General features: G+C 41.9%; 1 protein-coding gene across 8 annotated transcripts in view; it reads left to right on the forward strand.

Moving 5' to 3' along the window:
* ssbp2b (single stranded DNA binding protein 2b) overlaps positions 1-12,369 on the forward strand; it is a 673,806-nt gene extending 661,437 nt beyond the window's left edge. For 4 of the 8 annotated variants that reach the window (XM_068029629.1, XM_068029630.1, XM_068029632.1 and 1 more), the window contains one exon: positions 6,415-12,369. In XM_068029629.1, coding sequence (XP_067885730.1) covers positions 6,415-6,444 — 30 coding nt within the window. In that variant the 3' untranslated portion in view covers positions 6,445-12,369. The remainder of the gene's footprint in view (positions 1-6,414) is intronic. The other 4 variants (XM_068029625.1, XM_068029627.1, XM_068029631.1 and 1 more) reach the window with 1 other exon arrangement.
* The last annotated feature ends 10,135 nt before the right edge of the window (positions 12,370-22,504 follow it).

Consider the following 22,504-nt stretch of genomic DNA (forward strand, 5'->3'; position numbering starts at 1 on the left):
CAAGCTCCTTCAGAATCTTGCATGTTTCAATGAGATCACCTCTCCTTCTTCTAATTTACTCAGCCTCTCATCATAGTACAACCCTCTCATCCCAGGAACTTTCGCTGTACTGCCACCAAAGAAAGTGTATCCTTCCTTAAATATGGAGACCAAAACTGCCCACAGTACTCCAGATGTGGTATCATTAAAGCCCTGTACAATTGCAATAAGACTTCCTTATTCTTGTACTCCAATCCCCTTGCATTAAAAGGCCAGCATGCCATTTGCCTTCCCAATTGCTTGCTGTACCTGCATGCTAAATTTCTGGGTTCCTTGTACAAATACACCCACGTCCCTCTGAACATCAACATTTACAAGTTTCACGCCTTTAAAAAAATATCCTGCTGTTCTGTTCTTACTACCAAAGTGAATAACCTCACATTTGCCCACATTTTTGAATAACTTGAAGATAGACAAGTCTCCCGGGCCTGACGGGGTATATCCAAGGATGTTATGGGAAGCAAGGGATGAAATTGCAGAGCCGCTGGCAATGATCTTTTCATCTTCTCTGTTGACGGGGGTGGTACCAGGTGATTGGAGGGTGGCAAATGTTGTGCCCCTGTTCAAGAAAGGGAATAGGAACAACCCTGGGAATTACAGGCCAGTTAGTCTTACTTCGGTGGTAGGCAAGTTGATGGAAAAGGTGCTGAGGGATAGGATTTCTGAGCATCTGGAAAGACACTGCTTGATTCGGGACAGTCAGCACGGTTTTGTGAGGGGTAGGTCTTGCCTCACAAGCCTGATTGAATTCTTTGAGCAGGTGACCAAGCAAGTGGATGAGGGTAAACCAGTGGATGTGGTGTACATGGATTTTAGTAAGGCATTTGATAAGGTCCCCCATGGTAGACTTATGGAGAAAGTCAGGAGGCATGGGATAGTGGGGAATGTGGCCAGTTGGATTAAGAATTGGCTAACTGATAGAAGGCAGAGAGTGGTCTTAGATGGTAAATACTCAGCCTGGAGCCCAGTTACCAGTGGCGTGCCACAGGGATCAGTTCTGGGTCCTCTCCTGTTTGTGATTTTTATTAACGACTTGGATGAGGAAGTCGAAGGGTGGGTCAGTAAATTTGCAGATGATACAAAGGTTGGTGGAGTTGTGGATACCGAGGAGGGCTATTGTCGTCTGCAAAGGGACTTGGATAGGTTGCAGTGCTGGGCTGAAAAGTGGCAGATGGAGTTTAACCCTGAAAAGTGTGAGGTCGTCCATTTTGGAAGGACAAACATGAATGCAAAATACTGGGTTAACGGTAGGGTTCTTGGGCATGTGGAGGAGCAGAGAGACCTTGGGGTCTATGTGCATAGATCGTTGAAAGTTGCAACTCAAGTGGATAGGGCTGTGAAGAAGGCATATGGGGTGTTAGCGTTCATTAGCAGAGGGATTGAATTTAAGAGCCGTGAGGTGATGATGCAGCTGTACAGGACCTTGGTAAGGCCTCATTTGGAGTACTGTGTGCAGTTCTGGTCGCCTCATTTTAGGAAGGATGTGGAAGCCTTGGAGAGGGTGCAGAGGAGATTTACCAGGATGTTGCCTGGAATGGAGAATAAGTCTTACGAGGAAAGGCTGAACATTCTAGGCCTCTTCTCATTAGAACGGAGAAGGATGAGGGGTGACATGATAGAGGTTTATAAGATGATCAGGGGAATAGATAGGGTAGACAGTCAGAAACTTTTTCCCCGGGTGGAGCAAAGCGTTACAAGGGGTCATAAATTTAAGGTGAAGGGTGGGAGATATAAGGGGGATGTCAGGGGAAGGTTCTTTACCCAGAGAGTGGTCGGGGCATGGAATGCCTTGCCTGGGGAAGTTGTTGAGTCAGAAACTTTAGGGACTTTCAAACGGCTTTTAGATAGGTATATGGATAAAGGAGAATGATGGGGTATAGATTAAATTGTCTTTGACAGAGGACAAAGGATCGGCACAACATCGTGGGCCGAAGGGCCTGTTCTGTGCTGTATTTTCTATGTTCTATGTATGTTCTATGTATACTCCATCTACCACCATGTTGCCCATTCACTTAGCCTGTCTATATCTCTTTGTACCCTCTTTGTGTCCTCTGCACAGCTTGCATTCCCACCTAGCTTTGTATTGTCAGCAAACTTAGGTACATTACTCTCGGTCTCTTCGTCTAAGTCATTAATATAGATCGTAAATAGCTGAGGGCTCAGCACTGATCCTTGCAGCACTCCTCCAGTTACAGCCTGCCAACTTGAAAATGTCTGTTTGTCCCTACTCTCTGATTCCTGTCTGTTAACCAATCCTCGATCTATCCATGCTAATATATTACCCTCAACTCCATTGACCCTTATCTTGTGTATTAACCTTTTGTATGGCACCTTATCGAATGCCTTTTGGAAACCCAAGTATACTACATCTACGGCTTCCCCCTTATCTAGCCTACAAGTTACAGCCTCAAAAAACTATAAGTTTGACGAACATGATTTCCCTTTTATAAAACCATGTTGACTTTGATCATATTATGATTTTCTAAGTGCATTGTTAAGACTTCCATCATAATAGATTCCAACATTTTCCCGATGACAGATGTCAGGCTAATTAGCCTGTAGTTTCTCATTCTCTTTCTCCCTCCTTTGTTGAATAGCAGTGTTACATTTGCTAACTTCCAATCTGATGGGACTGTTCTAGAATCTAGGAATTTTGGAAAATCATAACCACCACATCCACTATCTCTGTGACTACTTCCTTAAGAACCCTAGGATGTAGCCCATTGGGTCCTAGGGATTTGTCACCTTTAGTCTCTTGAGTTTCTCCAATACCTTTTCTCTGCTGATATTAATTACCTTAAGTTCCTCACTCTTATTAGCCCTTTGGTTATCCTTTATATCTGGTATGCAATTTGTGTCTTCTACTGTGAAGACAGACACAAAATAAGTATTCAAACATCTATGCCATTTCCTCCTTCTCCATGATAATATCTCCTGTCTCTGCCTCTGGGGATCAATGTTTACTTTAGCTACTCTCCTTCCTATACACTTGTAAAAGCTTTTACAATCAGTTTTTATATTCCTGCCTAGTTTACTCTCATTCTATTTTTTCCCTTTTTATCAACTTTTTGGTCACCATTTGCCAGTTTCCAAAACACCCCCAATCCTCAGGCTTACTCCTGTTCTTTGCAACATTATAAGCCTCATCTTTTAATATAATACCATCATTAACTTCCCTAGTGAGCATCTTTCTTGCTGAGTTTTTGTTTTTTAATGGAATATATTTTTGTTGAACATTTTGAATTGTTTTTTTAAATGTTTCCTGCTGTTTATTTACCACAGTATCTTTTAGTCTATTTATCCAATCAACCTTAGCTCCCTTCCTATCTATGTAATTGGCTTTCAGTTCTAAATTCTTGTTTGAGACCATAGTATGTCGCTTTCAAACTTAATATGATTGCAATTGTGTGATGATCACCTTTTCCCAGAGGATCTTTTGCTATGAGACTACTAATTAAACCTGCTTCATTCCACAATACTAGATCTAAGACAGCTTTATCCCCACTTAGTTCCACAATGTATTGTTCCAGGAAACTGTCGCGAAGGCATTCTACAAATTTACCTTTCAGACCAGCTGTGCCAATTTGGTTTGCCCAGTCTATATGAAGATTAAACTCCCCCACAGTTATTACATTGCCTTTGTTACAATCTCCATTTATTTCTTGCTTAATACTCGGTCCAGTGGTATAACTATTGTTGGGGTGCCTATAAACTACTCCCACCAGTGTTTTCTGACCCATTTTATTCCTAATCTCCAACCGTACTGTTTCTACTTCCTGATCTTCTGAACCAAGATCCTTTCTCACTACTGCCCTGATGTCATCCTTTACTCTGAGGTCTACCCTTCTTCCTTTTCCATTCTGTCTGTCTTTTCAAAATGTCGTATACCCTGGAATGTTTATTTCCCAACCTTTGTCACTTTGTAAACATAGGCTCAATTTTCCCAGCCCATTGGAGATGGGCTGGAAGGCGGGAGGGCTGGCAATATGGCAGGGGAAGGCATGGGGCGGGGAGCCCGAAGTCTTCCCACCACCATGGCATATTGTCAGCGGCGGGAATCTTAGTGGCATGGCTGCCCATTGAGCCACTTAAGGGTCCAATTAAGAGCCACTTCCCACCCCGCAAGCATTTTGCCCGCAGCAGGATGGCCCGACTTCCAGATAAATCCTATTGGCCTCCCCATGGATTCTCTGGGGGGTGGGTTGCCCTCCTTGTCGGGCGCTCTATGGCCCATGGAGCGGCCCCCCAGGAGCAATGGCTGCTCCCGCACATCATTTTCTGCCAGTGCACCAGACCACCCACCCCACCTGATCGCTCCCCCAAAGACACCACTCTTCAAGAGCGCCTTGGCATTGAGGCACCCTCATCCTTGCATTGCAGCCTCAGCAGTGGCCATCACCAGCGGTGGCACTGCTGAGGCTGCTAAGCTGCCATTTGTATTTAGAATAAGAATAGGAACATAGGAGCAGGAGTAGGCCATTCAGCCCATCGAGCCTGCCCCACCATTCAATGTGATCATGGCTGATATTCCACTTCAATGCCTTTTTCCCACATTGTCCTCATATCCCCTTATGTCATTTTTTATGTCCTCTGATTGGGCTGGCAGCTCCAGGGGGTGGGCTGCCATCCTCAATTGGACAGCGGCCCCAGCAGTGGCTTGTTAATTGGCCGCCGCCGGCAAAATGCCATCCCAGGGTTCTGTTGCTCGTCAGAGCGCTGTCAGCTCCTGCTTTCGAACCGACCGGCAGGACTTCCTCCTGTGCCAAAAGATTCAGCCCTATGTGTCTGAAATGGTGAGTGGATCTAAACCATTTCTCTCTATTTGTGCCGCTAGTTCATTTATATTATTGCAAATACTTTGTGCATTCAGATAAGGAGCCTTTAATTTTATTTTTTTTACTACTATTCTTTACATGGACCTTATTCACTGCCACACTATTACCATTCAACTCTCTGCCCCTTCCTCTGCATGTCTTTACCCAAATCGCTACACTGCTCTAGTGCCTCGACTTTTAGATTTCTAAATTTCTAAATCCTCCTCCTCCTTCTTCTTCTTCTTCTTCTTCTTCTTCTTCACCTGACCCCTCCCCACACCTATATGTTTAAAGCCTTATCCCCCAGTCCTAGTTATACGATTTGCCAGGATTTGATTATGAGGTTGCACTGTTGAGTGGACTTATAAGACTTAAAAGATTTATCCTGGAACCATTTGTTCATTAGCACTACCCAACAATCTTTGCTAATAAATTAAAAATGTTCTGACAGTCAAAAGTCCCACCGCATGTGGGCATTTTTGATTATTTCAAGCCTTTCAGTTTGCAGGATTCTCTATCTCACACTGTTTGGTTAAGCCTTCCTGTGATTCGAGTTCTTGCATGTGATTTGGTTAAAAGTATTCAGAAACAACTTGTCATTTTTTTTATTTTTGTTCAAAAACGTTTCATAATGTTAACTTTTTAAATGAGATTTTCAAATGGTAAACTATTTAGACAATGAAAGCTACTGCTGCTTAAAGGGTTCAAAAACCAGGGGACACAAGTTTAAAAAAGATGAGAAATAAAAAGGGACTTCTGAAGTAGCTTCTTTACTCAAAGAGTAAGAGTTGTGGAGTTAAGTAGACATGTAAATGAATGCGTTTCCTGAGGAAGAAGATTTTAAGGGATGTGGTGAGAAAGTGGATAATTGCAGATTGAGTTCTCTAATAGAAGTGTTTCAAGGAGTAGAGGTGTATGTTCAGTTCAGTATGGTGTATGATTTGGAGGGGAACTGGAAGTTGATGGTGTTCCTATAATATTGCTGCTCTCGTGCTTCTCAGTGGTAGAGGTCACCTGGCTGGAAGGTGCTGTCAAAATAGCTTGGTGATTTGCCAGTTTCCTGTGGGGAAGGGGATGGATATTGCATCCAATGGCAAATTTCTGATGAAGAATTGTAGCAACTTCAGTTTAAGCGCCATGCAACCCAGCACATAATGGAGATGGGAACAATTTTGAATCATAAGTAGCACTTAGAGCCCATATATCAAGCAAATCCCATTGTACCACTCAGAACTGACACCTTTAGGCCAGTATAGTGGTACCCAGTTCCAATTAATTTTGCGGTATCTTGTTTAAGCCTCGAGTTACAGAGTTCAGCATCTAGTGAAAGAATTTGATTACTGCAGACTTGAATTAATAATGCTGTTTCCTGGACCTGTGTCAAATATATATTGATTAGAATGTATTAAGAAGAATTAGCATAGGTTTTTAGTTTCATAATATGTTGACATTATTTCCATGTGTTTGCCAATAAAACAAAACACTTGATTCTTAAATGACATTCATATGTTGTTTTGATTCTTAAATGACATTCATATGCTGTTTTGTTTGTTCTTCACAGTATTCTCCAAGCATGACAATGAGTGTGTGATCTTGTATCCATCCTCTTGATCAAGCCCTCTTAAAAAATGAAATAAGTACATCCAAGAGAAGAATGAAATATTTTACAAAGGTCTACAGAAAACAGAGGTTTTGATTCTCGCAAAGACCCTGTTGTTCTTCTGCAAATGACAATAGTGTCTCATTGTGTACTGAAAGCGGGTCCAAAATATTATTTTTAAGTTTACAAAATGTCAGAGACTGAACAGTTCAACCATTTAAATGTAGGAGATGCCTGATCTAAGCTTCACACAGTAACTTACATGACCTCCCACAGTTTAATAAGACATGGTGTGCTTGATTCAGCTGTTTGAAAGAATGCAATCACAAATACGGCTTAATGTGAGTCTTATTTCTTCTGTTTTTCCCTTCCAAATTCATTTTTTAGTCCAAATATCTCAGAAGTTATGTTACTTGTAATTTTGTAATGCATAAACAGGCTTCTAATGATACCTCTTTTTATGCTTTATAAGACATCATTGCTAGTGAGCAGAACAAATATACTAGCCAAATACTGTAGGAGAAAATAAACATGGAAGGGAAAAAGAAAAGCAAATGAATATCTTGCACTTAACGTTGTGTTCAGTAAGTGTTATTCATTGAATTAGAACTACATTAATTGTCCTGTGATATAGGAGAGAACCTGTCTTTTAATCATAGTGTAGTGGTGGATTCAGGTCCTGATCTACAGTTCTGGCATTTCAGTGTTGAACACTAGTTGGGATATGCTTGTGGTCACTGATAATAGCCAATAATAAGTGCTATAGTAATTGCAGCCCAGAAATTGCAGAATTGTCTTATTTTTTCCTGCTTTACTCTGATAGCAGTAGCATGTGCTGAGTCGTAGTGATCTGGGAGTACTATTAAGAATATTTGATGGTAAATTGTAGAACCTGTGTGACCTCAGTCCACCACTAACAGAAGATGGCCAATCTTCCTTAATGTCGCCCCATAAAAATCTGCATTTTAGCCATACCTCTTTTTAAAAAAATGAAAATGAAACTATCTTTTGTAAATTTTCATGTATTCCTTATTCTTCCTTCTGTGCAAAATGATATATTGTAAATGTACATTATGTGTAGATTGTAACAAACTGAAGTTTTTTTTTTGTTTGGTTTTTGATTTGTATGAGTGAGAGAGTGAGGGTTCTCAAAGTTACTGCAGTTAGGGCCTTTTCCTATGGGAACGTTTTCTGGTCTGAGAGTGGAATCAGTAAAATTTTTGTACAAATTGCAGGCTAACTTTTTCTGTTCTCAGACAACATAAATGGAAGATACTTCAATGGGAATTACCAAAATTTTCTCACATGGAATCATGATTTTAAAATATATTTTAATCATACATGTTAAAGAATTATACAATTATGGTGTAACAGTTTGAGGTTAACTGACTCCAAACTCCTATCATGCAGTTGACACTTTTAAAAATTGTTAGTTCCTGTTACTAATACAATTTTCTATTGTATTAATGAATTTAAGTGCAGAACATTTTTAAAAAAATTTTTCAGAGACTTCAGTGTGCGATCTAGTGATAATGATTGCACGATACAACATCAGAGAGGCAATATTTGCAATTGGCCAATGTATTTGAGCCATTTGGCTATTACTTATAATTATGGCAGTGGATCTCTAGAAAAAATGTATTAAATCCTGAGAAACTAAGCAATCAGTGAACACTTAGTGAAGTTCAAAAAAATAGGAAAATTGTACATTTATCATTTCTCTGTGGTTCCTCATTTGAAAAGGCCCTAGCAGATATGGAGTTTCTGCACAACAACTTGATCATTATAATTTTTTGCTTGCATGAAATAATATGCATAAGTAAAACAAAAAAAGTCACCACATCCCAAAAAACTAACTTTAATATGGTTAGTTAGACCTTTCTTTTCTTGTATTATCTTTTGAAGTTGATTTATATGTTAACCAGAAATGTAATGCCAGTACCAAGTCAAATGCTTAGTAATCACATACAATTTTGAATTTCAGTCTGAATACAATGCTGATTATTGAGGTGGTTATAGTTAGCTTTCCTTTAGTGACAGTTTGCTGAAATATGCCATTTTTTGTGACTTTTGTGAAGTTATGCCAGTACGGCATATTTAATGTTGTGATTTAGAGCATTGTGATTGGGTTCTGGGAAGAACTGGTCTGTTCTCACCAAATGATCTGAGCATGCAAGTAAAACTGTTGTACAAGCCATGCCTTGTACTAAAGAAAGGCATTTTGAACTTCCAAACTATTTTTTAACTGAACCAGGGCAAAATGCTATTATCTCTGTAAGCTTCATTGGAACCCTGAGTGCATTAAAACTTAACTATATTTTGTCTTGTTTTAGAATTCTGAAGAGTTGTTCTTTAGAACTGGGATGAACAGTTTTTACTGATCCAAGTGGTTCTTCCAGTCTTGTTATATTAAACCATTTAAGTGAAAAAGATATCACAGCATTAGCTCATTAAGTGCTTGGGTTACATATTGAAAGCAGATAACTGGTTTATATTTTCATAAGCCACTGCGCACCACCAACAACCTGAAAGAAAATGTGCTTTCTTGCTTAGTTTGATTATTGTTTCCATTTTATAAACTATTTATAACTCATTAATGTTCATTTGATTTTCTTGATGAGAAATAAGGTATTTAAAAATTATTCCTAAAACAATGGGGGTAATTTCTGAAACGGCATAAATTGGTGGGCAGTGCACAAAGCAGTGTCATCGGGATGAGGTTTGAACCATTTCATGATCAAACCTCATTTCAGTAATATTGGTGAGCTTCCAGCATTGAAGAGCCAGTTTGGGAGCAGTTGAGATATTTGTGCTGTTCTGTGGAACCAAGCTAGACTTTAAGAATTAAAGGGGATGGGGGTGGGAATCCTTGGTTGGGAGGGAGCCCTGCAAAGGACAGGAAGAGTTTTGAAGATTTGAATGGTTACTCTCAGAATGGACACTTCACCCACGACTGACCAAATTTGCACTGGGATCCTGTGGTGTAGGACCCCTGTTTGCATACTGTGTAAGTAATCTCCCACTTGTTACGAGCAGGACGCTGCTCACCTGTTTCCTAGTCTGCTCCAAAATCGCAGTCAGCTGATCATCAGTGAGTATGGGGCAGTTAGTCCTGCACCATAATTGATAGCCCACTGTCACCCATTACCGCCCAAAACTTAGACAAAAATCACTCTACCTAATGTTTTTTTTGATGTTTTACACACAGGGGTAGTTGTTTCAAGGGACTATATTAACTGTATTAATTATTTGTATATGCATGGTCTGTCCCTTCTGTTCACATAAGCACTGAATATTATGAGGTAGCACTGTTTCTTTTTCAAAACTGGAGTCCAGTTTAATCTAGTATGTCATTGTATAATATTTGTTGGATAAATAGATTAAACAAACTACATTTCCAATTTCTCAGTCCCTCTTCTGGTTTCAGACCATTGGAATTGCTTCCCAACCACCAAGCAATTGAACTTGTTAGCAGCCAATTTCTTATGATACGAACTTTTAATTTGTCCAAATTGTTTGGCTGTAGGGATATTTTGGTTAACTCAAAGTGTACTGTGGTGAATATTCCTTCAAACATCTGAAGGTCAAATATGAAATATAATTTTCAGGTCACATGCTAAAACTGGTTCAATTATATTACAATTGTGTAGGTAGAATGACAGTACAAACAGAATGTTTTAGGTTAACAGGATTTGTTTAAGTCAATGAACTCCGTATAATCCAAAAGGCCAATTTGTAAACCATGTATGTGTATGTTAGTTATGAAAATTAATTTTGTGACAATATTCCCTTGTGTTTTGCTATGATTTCTATAATATTGCCTTTACTTTGTGCCTCCCATTGAGAAATGGTTATTTGAGAGGAAATCCTGCCTCTAATGGGCAATTCATGTAAGCAGTACTCTTAGTATCCAATAGGCCACACACTTTTGGAATCAGAAAATCCAGTGATCTTTGATCTTTTACCATTTGCCACTATTTTCCAACATTTGCACAAGAGATTATTAAAGACAAATATAAATAAATTTAATTCTGCGATGGATAGGTAGCTGCAATAACGAAGTGGTAATTGTTCCAAAAGTCGTTCTGGTGTGTTATGTAAAATAATGTAGTTTGTGTAAGAAACTTTGTCTTGACTATGGTTTAATACTGTAAAATACTGTTGTAAAGCGCAAATTGATTCCATGTAGCAAATGTGTTTCTGTAGTTATTGTTAGTATGTCACTAAATTAGCCAATTCTTTATTATTTTGTTTCATTTTTTGTATTTGATTTTTGCCTTGTCAAGCATGCTTAACCAACTCTGGAATCTCAAATGTGGATGTATACATAGATTTCAGCCAACTAAACAAACTGCCAGAAAACACTAAATTCAGCTCTTCTAATTGAAATATCATTTTGCCCTGAATATCTACAGGTTTTTGAACAAAAGAACAGTTGAGTGTATTTTCCTCTAACTGGAAAATGGCAAAATCTAGATTAAACATTAATAAAGATGCATGTCCCCGTAGAATCCACTGATATGTTGCATCTCGTTTATAGGCACATGATATAAATTGCACTTACGTACAAGCTGCAAAGTTAAACAAGGGTTCTCCAAACTATTCATTTACAGAAAGAGGTATCAAATAAATGCTTATAGGCCTGCTTTTTTTTTGTATCCCTTTATAAATCTATATTTTCCCTCATGTATCAAATAAATTGCACATTCTTTTTTACATAGCCTAAACTTTTTATGAAGTTTCATACAATTATACAAAATTAAGTGCATTAGAAATTATTTTGTTTTGACTTGTTTTGAATGATCCACATTTTAAGAACTCAACTGAATTTCTTGAAGAAAACATAAGTGAAATTCTCTAAAAGCTGGTGTACAGTAATGATTTTTTAAATCTAAATTTAGCTGAGTTGGGCCAAAGAGGAGCCATACTGTGTTTTTTAGACAACTTGCTTTTTTAATACAGTTCTTTCTGAATCAAATTCACTATTCCATTGGTGCAGTGCAGCACACAGGTGGTTAGACTCATTCTGGAAAACAGGTAATCTGACTTATTATAATGCATATATAATAGTAAATAATATTTTAAACAGTTAGATTGATGTTGTCAGATAGGCTTAAAGAAGTAAACCCTTCACTAAACTATTTGTACAGTAGTATGGGAAGCCACAGTATTTGAATTGTATTTGTATTTGGTGTCTTCTGGTGAGGTCTAACTGATCTGAGGAAACTGCTGAAAGGTATTGTTTCTGTGAGCGTAGGGTTAGAATGAAACTCCAGGTGGCAGAAATTCATGATTTCTGGTCTTTTTACTGGAAATTGTCACAAATCTATTAACCAGTGACATTGCTATGAACTATACTATACTCGTAAGGAAGCACTTTGTTCTTCAAATCAATTTGATATAACAAGCAGCCACCAAATATTCTTATTTCCAATTTGTTTCTTCTAATAAGCATAAAATCAAACCTTATTTTACTTTTCAGTGGATTTAAACAATGCCTATTACAAATTATTACAAACCTTTATTATGTGTGGTCCATGAGTATATGAAAGAATCAACATATCAGGTCAGTACCCATTTAAAATTGTAAAATAATATAACTTTAGGTTTTTAGGGCAAATTTAATTTATGCAGATGGCTTATAGAAGTTGCTGTAGAAAGTTTGAAGCATATCTTGATGGCTGCCCAGCACTGCACAACATTGCATGAACTCAATGTGTAAAATGAATTTCCTTATCCCAATGTTTTACATTTTTGTATTTGTCCCTGCAGGCACAACAGTATTGTATTTAATAGTTTTACCTTCACTTTTCTTTGTGTTCCTGAGTACTAATTAGCAATGTATCCTGGTTTATTGTTCAGCACATTATGTATTACACCATTTGTATGTTCTTTAAATTGTAAAGTTTCTTAGATTGAAAAAATGCTCATTAAACTGTTACAACAAATGTATAATAGACCTTGTTTCTTGACTTAAATATTAAAAATATACTTCTTGAGTAAATTGCTATTAGGCAAAGACTTGGAATTGTTTTAAAGCTATGTCTAATACCTAGCCAAGTGAATCAATAGCCTGACGGTGAAAACTTGTGGGCTAAATTCTTGCAGTTTAGTGTCTGCACAACTTGGTTGTGTGTTTAGGTTTTTCCATTAAAAGATTACCTGTTGCTAATTACCTAGTTTCACCCATAACTAACTAGTAAAAGTAGTGTCAATTTGGGTCATTTTCTTACCAGTTCAGGTCATTTGGGCAGACTAAAACTATGCAGAAGATACCTAAGCAGAAGATACATATTAGTAAAGACAACAATCCTCTAAAGCAAAGTAAGAGGAAAAAATGAAAGCAGTACGATCAGTTTTAGGGTAAAGTTCAATAAATAAAGTTGTTGCCCTTTAAGCTACTCACTGAATTGCTTTAGTCGCAAGTAGACCTTGTATGTAATGCTACCTGTGAGATCTACAAGTGTAGTTTGTGATTTCTTTGTTTTTGAAGTAGCAGCTTTTATATTAGAGTCTGTAGTCTATCAGAGATTATTTCTAGTGAGGACACTTACTAGATGGTGGCAGGAATAAAATAATTAAAGACATCGGCCTGGTGTTTGAAGTCAGCAGTGAAGGAAAGTTGCTCGCCCTTCATGTTGCTGACAGCTGTCCACAGAGTTTTTGCAGGCTTTTGAACATAGTCTTGCTGTTGTCATGTGTTTGATCCAGCTCACTGACATCAACAGGATGCATGAGCAGGACTAGCAAGGCCCCTTCAACCAAACAGATTGAAGAATCCTCATTGAGACGCACATGGGTAGGCAGGTTTGGGTGTGTGCAAGAAGTTAAATCGCCTGAGTGACATTAAGTGACATCAGGTCAAGATCCGGACATTATCCTTCCCTCTTCTGGGTTTCACCGGGATAGGATTGAAGGTGATTGGGGAACCCCCATGTAGTTGTTGGGTAAGTAATAAAATATTCAAATAAATCTGTTTTAACCCTCGATTCTGCCTTTAACAGACAGGACAACTGTTTCCCAAACTGTCAGCAACACGATAGGATCATCAAAGCGAGTGCACAGTGAAGAGAGCTTCTTCTGACAAGATGGGAAGGCTTTGATCAGTTACACTGAGGAGCTGCAGCCATGGCTAGGTGAGCGGCGCTGTTCATTGCACATCTTCTCTGAGAGAGTGCTATGACTGCTTGACAGATAATTGCCAACTTCTTGGAAGGCACTTCCCCTGTCTATCATTTCACTCACCTTCAGCTGCACTTCCCTGCTGTCATTCTTCACCACTTATGCAGCTGCACCTTTCACCTCTGATGTGGGATAAGAGGAGAAGCAACACCACAAAGAGCAGCAGCTCCAGCAGGAGCAACACCAACAGCAGCTTTCTCCTCAGCCGTATGCTTCTCCACAGGGCAAAGGGGATGGGCACCACGATCTAGCTGGAAGGAGGCAAGACCCCCAACACAGGGTCTATAGGCGGAGGCAGCTCTCTCAACAGTACCTCAGGAGGCTTAGGCAGTCATGGCAGGTCATTGCTGACATCTGCAGCCTCCTGCAACAAGACCTCCTTCCCAGTGGAGCAGGTGAGCATGCAATGCCAGTGACTAATAAGATGCCTGTTAGTGGAGGCTCCCCCCCACCCCAACCCGGATCACTGCCTCTTGCCAGGTTTGTGTGCTCGCTTCTGCAAGGAGAGAAAGCAGAGCGGTGTGAATGTTCGTAATGGCTTGTGTGGAGAACAGGGAAGGACAACATTTGTGTAGGGTAACTGTGAGTGTGCAAGAGAGCAATAGGATAAAGGTGAGTGTGAATGTTGTCTACTCAGTTGTGGATGTAAGGTGGCTGGAGAGAGCAGAGTGTGTTGTCCTGAGAATGGTGTTCAGGACAATGCTGTGAAAGTTAGTGTGGGGCAAGGAAACTGAAAGTGTTATACCACTCACTTGTCATGCCCACCTGAGGTCCTGGAACCTCTTGGAGCACTGTCTCCAGGTTGGAGGTACCACTGCTGACTTCCTTAGTCACTTCTATTCACGCCTGCCTTTTTGAAGAGGTTGTCCTATTCCTTCCAACCTGGGGACAGCTCACCTCACTGCAGCCCCTCTGATCCCATAGCAGTACCTCCAAGTAAGAGTGAGAGACTCAGGGAGCAGCCTTCCCGGGTCTCCTCTCCATTCCTATGGTTGCTGCAGTCTCAAAGCTCTAGGTGCTGGTGAGCCATTCTAAACTATGTCGTGATTCCATTAATTAGAGATCCTTCCTTTGACAGATCCAGCCGCGTCATCCCGCTTGCCCTCCCTGATTAGTCGGGGAACCCGGAGGTGGGATGCTAATGCCATGGCTCAGATAAAACGCCTCATCAAAGCCCACTCCAGCTGAGAACGGGTTCTCAACCCACATATGGTTCCGTTGTTTGCCAAGGGGACTAAGCTGGGAAAATTCCACCCGCACAATCTAAACCTGGAATTATAAAATAGATTTAAATCAAGTATGGAAAGTGAAATAAATATTGGGAAAGAAAGATGGGATTAAGAGAGAAAGATAGACAGATATAGTAAAAAAAAAAGCAATTTTTATATCCAATTAAATTCTAAAGGAATGAAAATCCGCAATTATAAAGTTACATTTTAAATGCCAAAGAGGGGAAGCGGTGGTGTAGTGGGAATGTCACTTGTCTAGTAACCCAGTGCCCCAGTTTAATGTTCTGGGGACATGGGTTCGAATCCCACCATGGTGGGTGGTGGAATTTGAATTCAATTAATAAATCTGAAATTTAAAAAAAAAGCTAGTCGAGTGGTGATCATAAAGCCATTGTCTATTGTTGTAAAACCCATCCGATTCACTAATGTCCTTAGGGAAGGAAATCTGCTGCCCTTACCTGGTCTGGCCTACATGTGACTTCAGACCCACAGCAATGTGGTTGATGCTGAAATGGCCTAGCAAGCCACTCAGTTGTATCAAACTGCTACAAAGCCTAAGAAAAGGAATGAAACCGGACGGACCACCCGGCATTGACCTAGGCACCGGAAATGACAACGGCAAACCCAGCCCTATCAACCCTGCAAAGTCCTCCATACTAACATCTAGGGGCTTGTGCCAAAATTGGGAGAGCTGTCCCACAGACTAGTCAAGCAACAGTCTGACATAGTCATACCCAGGGAATCATACCTTACAGACAATGTCCCAGACATAACCATGACCATCCCTGGGTATGACCTGTCCCACCTGTTGGACAGACCCAGCAGCGGTGGCGGCACAGTGGTATACAGTCAGGAGGGAGTTGCCCTGGGAGTCTTCAACATTGACTTTGGACCCCATGAAGTCTCATGGCATCAGGTCAAACATGGGCAAGGAAACCTCCTGCTGATCACCACCCACCACCTCCTTCAGCTTGAACAACAGTTGGAAGAAGCACTGAGGGTAGCAAGTGTGTATCATATGCAAGATGCACTGCAGCAACTCACCAAGGCTCCTTCGACAGCACCTTCCAAACCTGCGACCTCTGCCGCCTAGAAGAACAAGGGCAGCAGATGCATGGGAATACCAGCATCTGCAAGCCACATACCATCGTGACTTGGAACTATATCGCCGTTCCTTCACTGTCGCTGGGTCAGGATCCTGGAACTCCCTTCCTAACAGCACTGTAACATAGAAAATAGGAGCAGGAGTAGGCCTTCAGCCCATTGAGCCTGCTCCACCATTATATACAATCATGGCTGATCATCCACTTCAATGCCTTTTTCCCACACTGTCCTCATATCCGTTTATGGCATTGGTATTTAGAAATCTGTCAATCTCTGCTTTAAACATATTCAATAACTGAGCTTCCACAGCCCTCTGGGGTAGAGGATTCCAAAGATTCACAACCCTCTGAGTAAAGACATTTCTTCTCATCTCAGTCCTAAGTGGCTTCTCCCTTATTTTGAAATTGTGTCCCTTGATTCTAGACTCTCTAACCAGGGGAACCATCTTACCTGTATCTACCCTGTCTATCCCTTTAAGTATTTTGTAGGTTTCAATGAGATCACCTCCCAAAACTCTAGAGAATACAGGCCCAGTTTCCCCAATCTCTCTTCATGGGATAGTCCCATCATCCCGGGAACAAGTCTGGTGCACTTTTGTTGCACTCCCTCTATGGCAATAATATCCTCCCTAAGGTAAGGGAACCAAAACTGCACATAGTCCTCCAGGTGTGGTCTAACCAAGGTTCTATACAATTAAAGCAAGACTTTGCTACTCATGTACTCAAATCCTCTTGCGATAAAGGCTAACCTACTATTAGCCTTCCTAATTGCTTGCTGCACCTGCATGTTAGCTTTCAGTGACTTATTGGCAAGTAAACCCAGGTCCCTTTGTACATCTACACTTTCTAATCTCTTCCCGTTTAATAAATATTCTGCACATCTATTCCCCCTACCAAAGTGGATAACCTCACATTTTTCCACATTATATTCCATTAGCCATGTTCTTGCCCACTCACTAAGTCCAAATCCCCTTGAAGCTGCTTTGCATCTTCCTCACAACATACATTCCCACCTAGTTTTGTGTCATCCGCAAACATAGAAATAATACATTTGGTCCTCACATCCAAATCATTGATATATATTGTGAACAGCTGGGGCCCAAGTACTGATCATTGCGCTACACCACTGGTCACAGCTTGCCATCGCGAGAATGACCCCTTTATTGCTACTCTCTGTTTTCTGCCTGATAACCAATCCTTAATCCATGCTAGTATATTATCTCCTATCTTGTGTGCTTTAGTTTTACGAGCCAACCTCCTGTGGGGGACTTTATCAAAAGCCTTCTGAAAATCCAAGTGTACTACGTCCACCGACTCCCCTTTATCAATTCTGTTTGTAATATCCTCAAAAAACTCCAACTGTTTCGTCAAATGTGATGTCCCATTCATAAATCCATGTTGACTATGCCCAATCAGATCATTATTATCCAAGTGACCATTTATCACATCCTTTAGAATAGATTCTAGCATTTTCCCTACTACTGATGTAAGGCTAGGTGAGGGGCTCTGCAGTGTGCACCACAGAGGGTCTCACAAATAGTCAGTCTGCTGTGCACTGCACAACCTGGTAATGCAATGCAGGCATATTTTGCAGGAGGAGGAACGGGAAGACCACCACTCCTCCTCAGATGAGGATGATTTGGATGAGCCTGAGGAGGAGACCATTAATGTGAATGAGCCTTTAAATGCCAGGTCCATGGAGAGACGTACAGGGGACATCAGGTACAGCCTTAAATTCACATGCTTTGTCCCAGAGTGAGACACCTACAGGATTATTGTTCCAACACCAGAACTCTATTGTCTTCCTGGGATGTTGACCTACCCCTGCCAGCCTCCCTAGTTCTCCAAACTCATAACAGGTGTCCTCTGCCATCTACAATTGCACGGGAGTGGAGCTTTGATAAACGCACTCGCCGAATCCAAAGAAATCTGTGCCAAACTTGGATATATGAGTGGTCACGGCTGGATGATAACCAATCAGAACTAGCACCATCACAATATCAGTTTAAGCGCACCTGCATCATTTACCATCTCTGAGCTGTGGGCATACTCGGACAAACACCTTTGCAAGGCATAGAAGGGAGGGCTAGCTGAGCCTTCATATGAAGCCATGTCCCCCACAGACTGACAAGTGCAAAATTGCAAACTCAAATAAACAATCCGTGAAGTATGAACACACAAACCAAATAATTTCAACAAGGACATTACCCCTTTGTAAGCATCAAAGTGACTTTGTGGCCATGTGGCATGCTATTACATTTAGCTAACTGGGAAAGTTTAAATAATTGACAAGGATGTACCAAATAATCAAGCAAAACAATATTGTGAACTACTTACATGTGTAATATTGTTAATTTGAACACCCGTGCCACCTTCGTGCTCATAATTCCTTATGTTTACGCTTTCTCCCTCTACATCTTGGTGAAAACCCGACAACAACTGAGATGGACGCATTCTGCTCATTACGCTGTCCCGTGGCGGACGTCATCTGGAACTATGGGGCCTTGAAGGCTCCATCCTACTGGGGGGGTCTCCTGCACTGGCCTTGGCCTTCCCTGCTGGAAGTAAGGGAGTCAATGCCGAGGGTGGGAGAGGAGACGCACCTCACGCTGGGGGTGTCCTGAGAGGAAGGCCCCGGGGCAGTTGGCACATGCCCCTCCTCCATCTGGATGCACATTGGCACCTGTCTGTCTCCCTGAGGGGAAAGGGCATCCGGAGGAAGGTTCAGGTGCCTTATTCCCCTCTCACTTAGCCACTGCTGCACAGAGCCCATGGCTACAACGATGGAATGCAGATTAGAGCTCATATGGGTCGATTGCTCAACCTGGTCCTCCATGACGGTTGCCATCCTCTGCATACACTCACATACCTAGGAAATGGCAGACATCATAGCTTGCATGGACTCCTCCATCGCACGCACAAAGCTTCGCATGATCTTTGGCATCTCCAATATATGTTCCCCATACATTCGCTGCATTACCAGCAGACTTCTTGTGGCCTTGACTAGAGGATCATCGTCAACGTGGGGCTTAGCAGGGGTCTGGTCCCCCGCAGACCTCCGAATGTCAGGGGACCCGCCTATAACATTCTTCCTCAACTGCTGGGATGTGTCTGAGTAGTGCACACCAGATTGTTACCCTGATAATACGCACAACCAACCCCACCACCCCGTGTACCATGTGGATGTAAGTGTGCTGCTGAAGGTTGCAGAAGAGGCAGGTGATGGTGCACTCTCTCGGGCATTGTTACCATCGTCCCCAGAGGCAAAGTCAGCAGTTTTCTGGCTTGTCGTCGTGCGATTGCAGGTGCCTGCAGTGGAGAACAAACAGAAGCACATTAAGAATTATCACAGCATGATTTCATCTCTTTTTTTGCATGATCCTCTTGTGTGCCGAAATGGCATCAACAGTAAGGTTGGCTCTTCCTCCTTTTGCCTAGACAATCCAGCCTTGTCGCCCGCAATGGATCGTCCTCCCTTCTCTCCGGCAATCTGGACCACCACCTCCCCTCCTGGAGTCAGGAGTTTCAAATTTGCAACACCATCCCTGTCTTGTTGCGCTCCCACAAATTATGGGTCTGTTTGTTCTGCACGAGAAAGTGATGAGTTAATGACATGTCAAGTGACGCCTAACACCCCTTGTCTGCATGCATCACCATCACTCATTCTGGTCTGTCAGTCGCACGCTGCATTTTAAGCACAACCAGATGCCAGACTTACACATTCTCTGGACACAATTGCTATGTGGCACCAAGGCTGATCACACATTCACCTGCCTGGCATCAATGTCCACTGACTGACATAAAGTTTCAAGGACCCCACGAGATACCATTTGTTAAGATTCGGCCACATCACTTTCCCTTGTCGATCTGAGCTTCCGACACTGCACCCAGGTTCTATGTTGCACCCCATGGTTCACTACCTCCTCTGCCACCTCCATCCAGGGTACCTTGGTCAGGCGTGGTGTCTTCTGATGCCATCTGCAGGTAAGAGGACCTCCAGCCTTTCCCTGACGGGCTGGAGGAGCACCTGTAGTGAGGCATCACTGAATCGTGGGGCTGGACTCTGCCTGTGATGGAAAAATCCAGACAAACTCAAAGGGAGGTGGTGATGCTGTGGGAGATGTGTAAGGATGGGTGAGGGTGGGTAAGATATTGAACTAATTTAAGGGAAAAACCCTAAAATTCTCAGTCTGAAGAAAATTGACCGCACTGATTGTACAGAAGAAATATTTATAGCCCTGCCATACCTGATGCTTTGCTGAATGACGGCGAGTTCCACCAATGAAAAGTGTTCCCCGCTGCATGATCGCATGAGCCTTCTGTGATCGCTGCTGGAACTTTGATTTTCAATTATAATCGCGTGGGAACCAGCATAAAGGGAGGGAGCGGAACTGCCGCCCACTTCCAGTTCTGCTATCAGAAAAGACACAAGATAGATAAAATTTCGCCCTACATTCCGGTATGATTGGCTGCTGGCAAAAGATGAATATTTTTGCAGAGTGGTGAATGTGTGCGAAAAATAATGTGGGCAAAAGCTACTGTCCCAGAAATTCTGTCATTTATATCACAATTGGCCCTGACTTTAAACCTTGTTGAAAAGAGGAGCAGGTCATCTGCATGAGAAACATAAAAATGACACACTAGTAGAGTGACAGATTCTCTTCTGAGGTTGGATTTAAGGCATCTTATTAGGGCACAGTAAAGATCAATACCAGTCCAGTAGTGCATTGGGCTCCTTAAATATGGAAATTATGGATCTAATGCCGATTGATGGATCCTTTTTCAAAATTCATGGATGATGAGAGGGCCAGATGTTGGGCCTGCTGGCTTAGAAGTCTTCAATCCCCGCAGCTGCCAACAACAAGTAAGTTTAAAATGAAATGTTTTTAATAATAAAACATCCTGTGGCAAGAGAGTTCCTCTGGTTCCACAGGAGTCACAATCGCTCCCCTCTTGTAACCTGCTCCAGTCCCTCCTCCTGGAACTTACCTGAGGGCTGCTACTGGTGAGGCAAGCAGCCCAACATCAATGTATTTGCTTGTACAAGCTGCCTGTGGAGATGCGACCATGTCGAGTATGCTGATGAGGTCTGATGACCAAGTTTTATTAATCCTTGAGCGTCTTGGTTTGCGTCCAGACCAAAATCTACCCCAGTTACTTCTGGACAGGCAGAGGAGTTAAACAACGCTGGCGAAAGAAATGAAAGAAAAGGAATCCTTCCCCCAAAATTTTTTTTATCCCCCTGCAAAACATGATGTTCATAGTGAACCATAATTAATTCTAGAGGCTGGATCAGATTCTTATTTCAGACATTGTAACATGTGGCCTGGATTTTAACTTTAGGATGCACTGGGTGTGGGTTGACTGGGGTCCAGTCGCGCACAGGAAACCTAGAAGTAAATGCAGCGGATCTGTCAGTAGCTTTTTAACCCAGTCACTGCAGTAACATATGTTTTCCAGTTTCCCTACCAATTAGTGTGAGTGGGCATGAAGACGATCTGCATGAGGCGATTTCAACTCAACCATTTAAAATGACACTACTATTGCAGTTTGTTGGAGTTTGGAGTTGGGAGCACAACAGAAGGAATTCGCAGAATGGAGTAGAGAAGTTCAAAGGCTGTGCCTCGTTTTAGTGACATCTCCTTGGATGTGGTGCTGGGGGGTTATGAGGGCTGACAGGAAGTTATTCTTCCCTACTGATGGGCGGAAGAAGTCTGCAGGTGAAACAAAGAAGGCATGGCTGGAGTTTGCCCATGGGGTTAGCTGGTGGCATGCTCGTGGAATCGATGCCGAGTGATTTTCTGACCTAAGCAGGCAGGAAAGGTAACTACAGTGGCAAACTCACCTACATCCTGATGTATCATCCAACCTTCTCACTCTGCCTTCTCAAGCTAAATCCAGCACATCACTCCTCAAATCAATTTACCTTGCAGTATACCCATATCTCTGTCTATCCACATCCTCACATCCCTATCTGTCCATTCACAACTGACACTCACCCTCATCCATATGCAGTGCCATGCCTCTCCCTTACAGTCATACTCAACAAATGCTGTCCATCCATCCCTTTAACATATGCCATTACTCTCACTCATAGATCTCTTTCCCTCCTTCCAGAAGAGAGCAGAGAATGCAAGGGAGAGGCACAGAACTTGAGGTGGTCCCCTAGTTATCTCACAACTGACAGCTGCAGAGGACGAGATGCTCAGTGGAGTCTCTGTGTGCCTGGCCATCAGAGATGGGGGCCTCCCAGCATTCTGGTGACAGCATTAAATATCAGACAGCCACATGACATACATCACTTACTCATGTTGACTTGATGTCAGCAGCAAGTGAAATATGATCATGTGCATAACGATCACTTACAACATTCTTACCTTGGCAGTTCTAATTCATGTCTTTAATCGCCCACAAGGCCTTCAAGCAGGAGGTGATCCAGGAGGAGGATGATGACTACTCAGTGGAGGTCACACACTCTGAAAGTGCACTGTCATAGGACTCATGCAGACCATGTACCAACTCAGATAGTGTTCGTCC

Source organism: Heterodontus francisci, chromosome 4, assembly GCF_036365525.1.
Source record: "Heterodontus francisci isolate sHetFra1 chromosome 4, sHetFra1.hap1, whole genome shotgun sequence".
NCBI lineage: Eukaryota > Metazoa > Chordata > Chondrichthyes > Heterodontiformes > Heterodontidae > Heterodontus > Heterodontus francisci.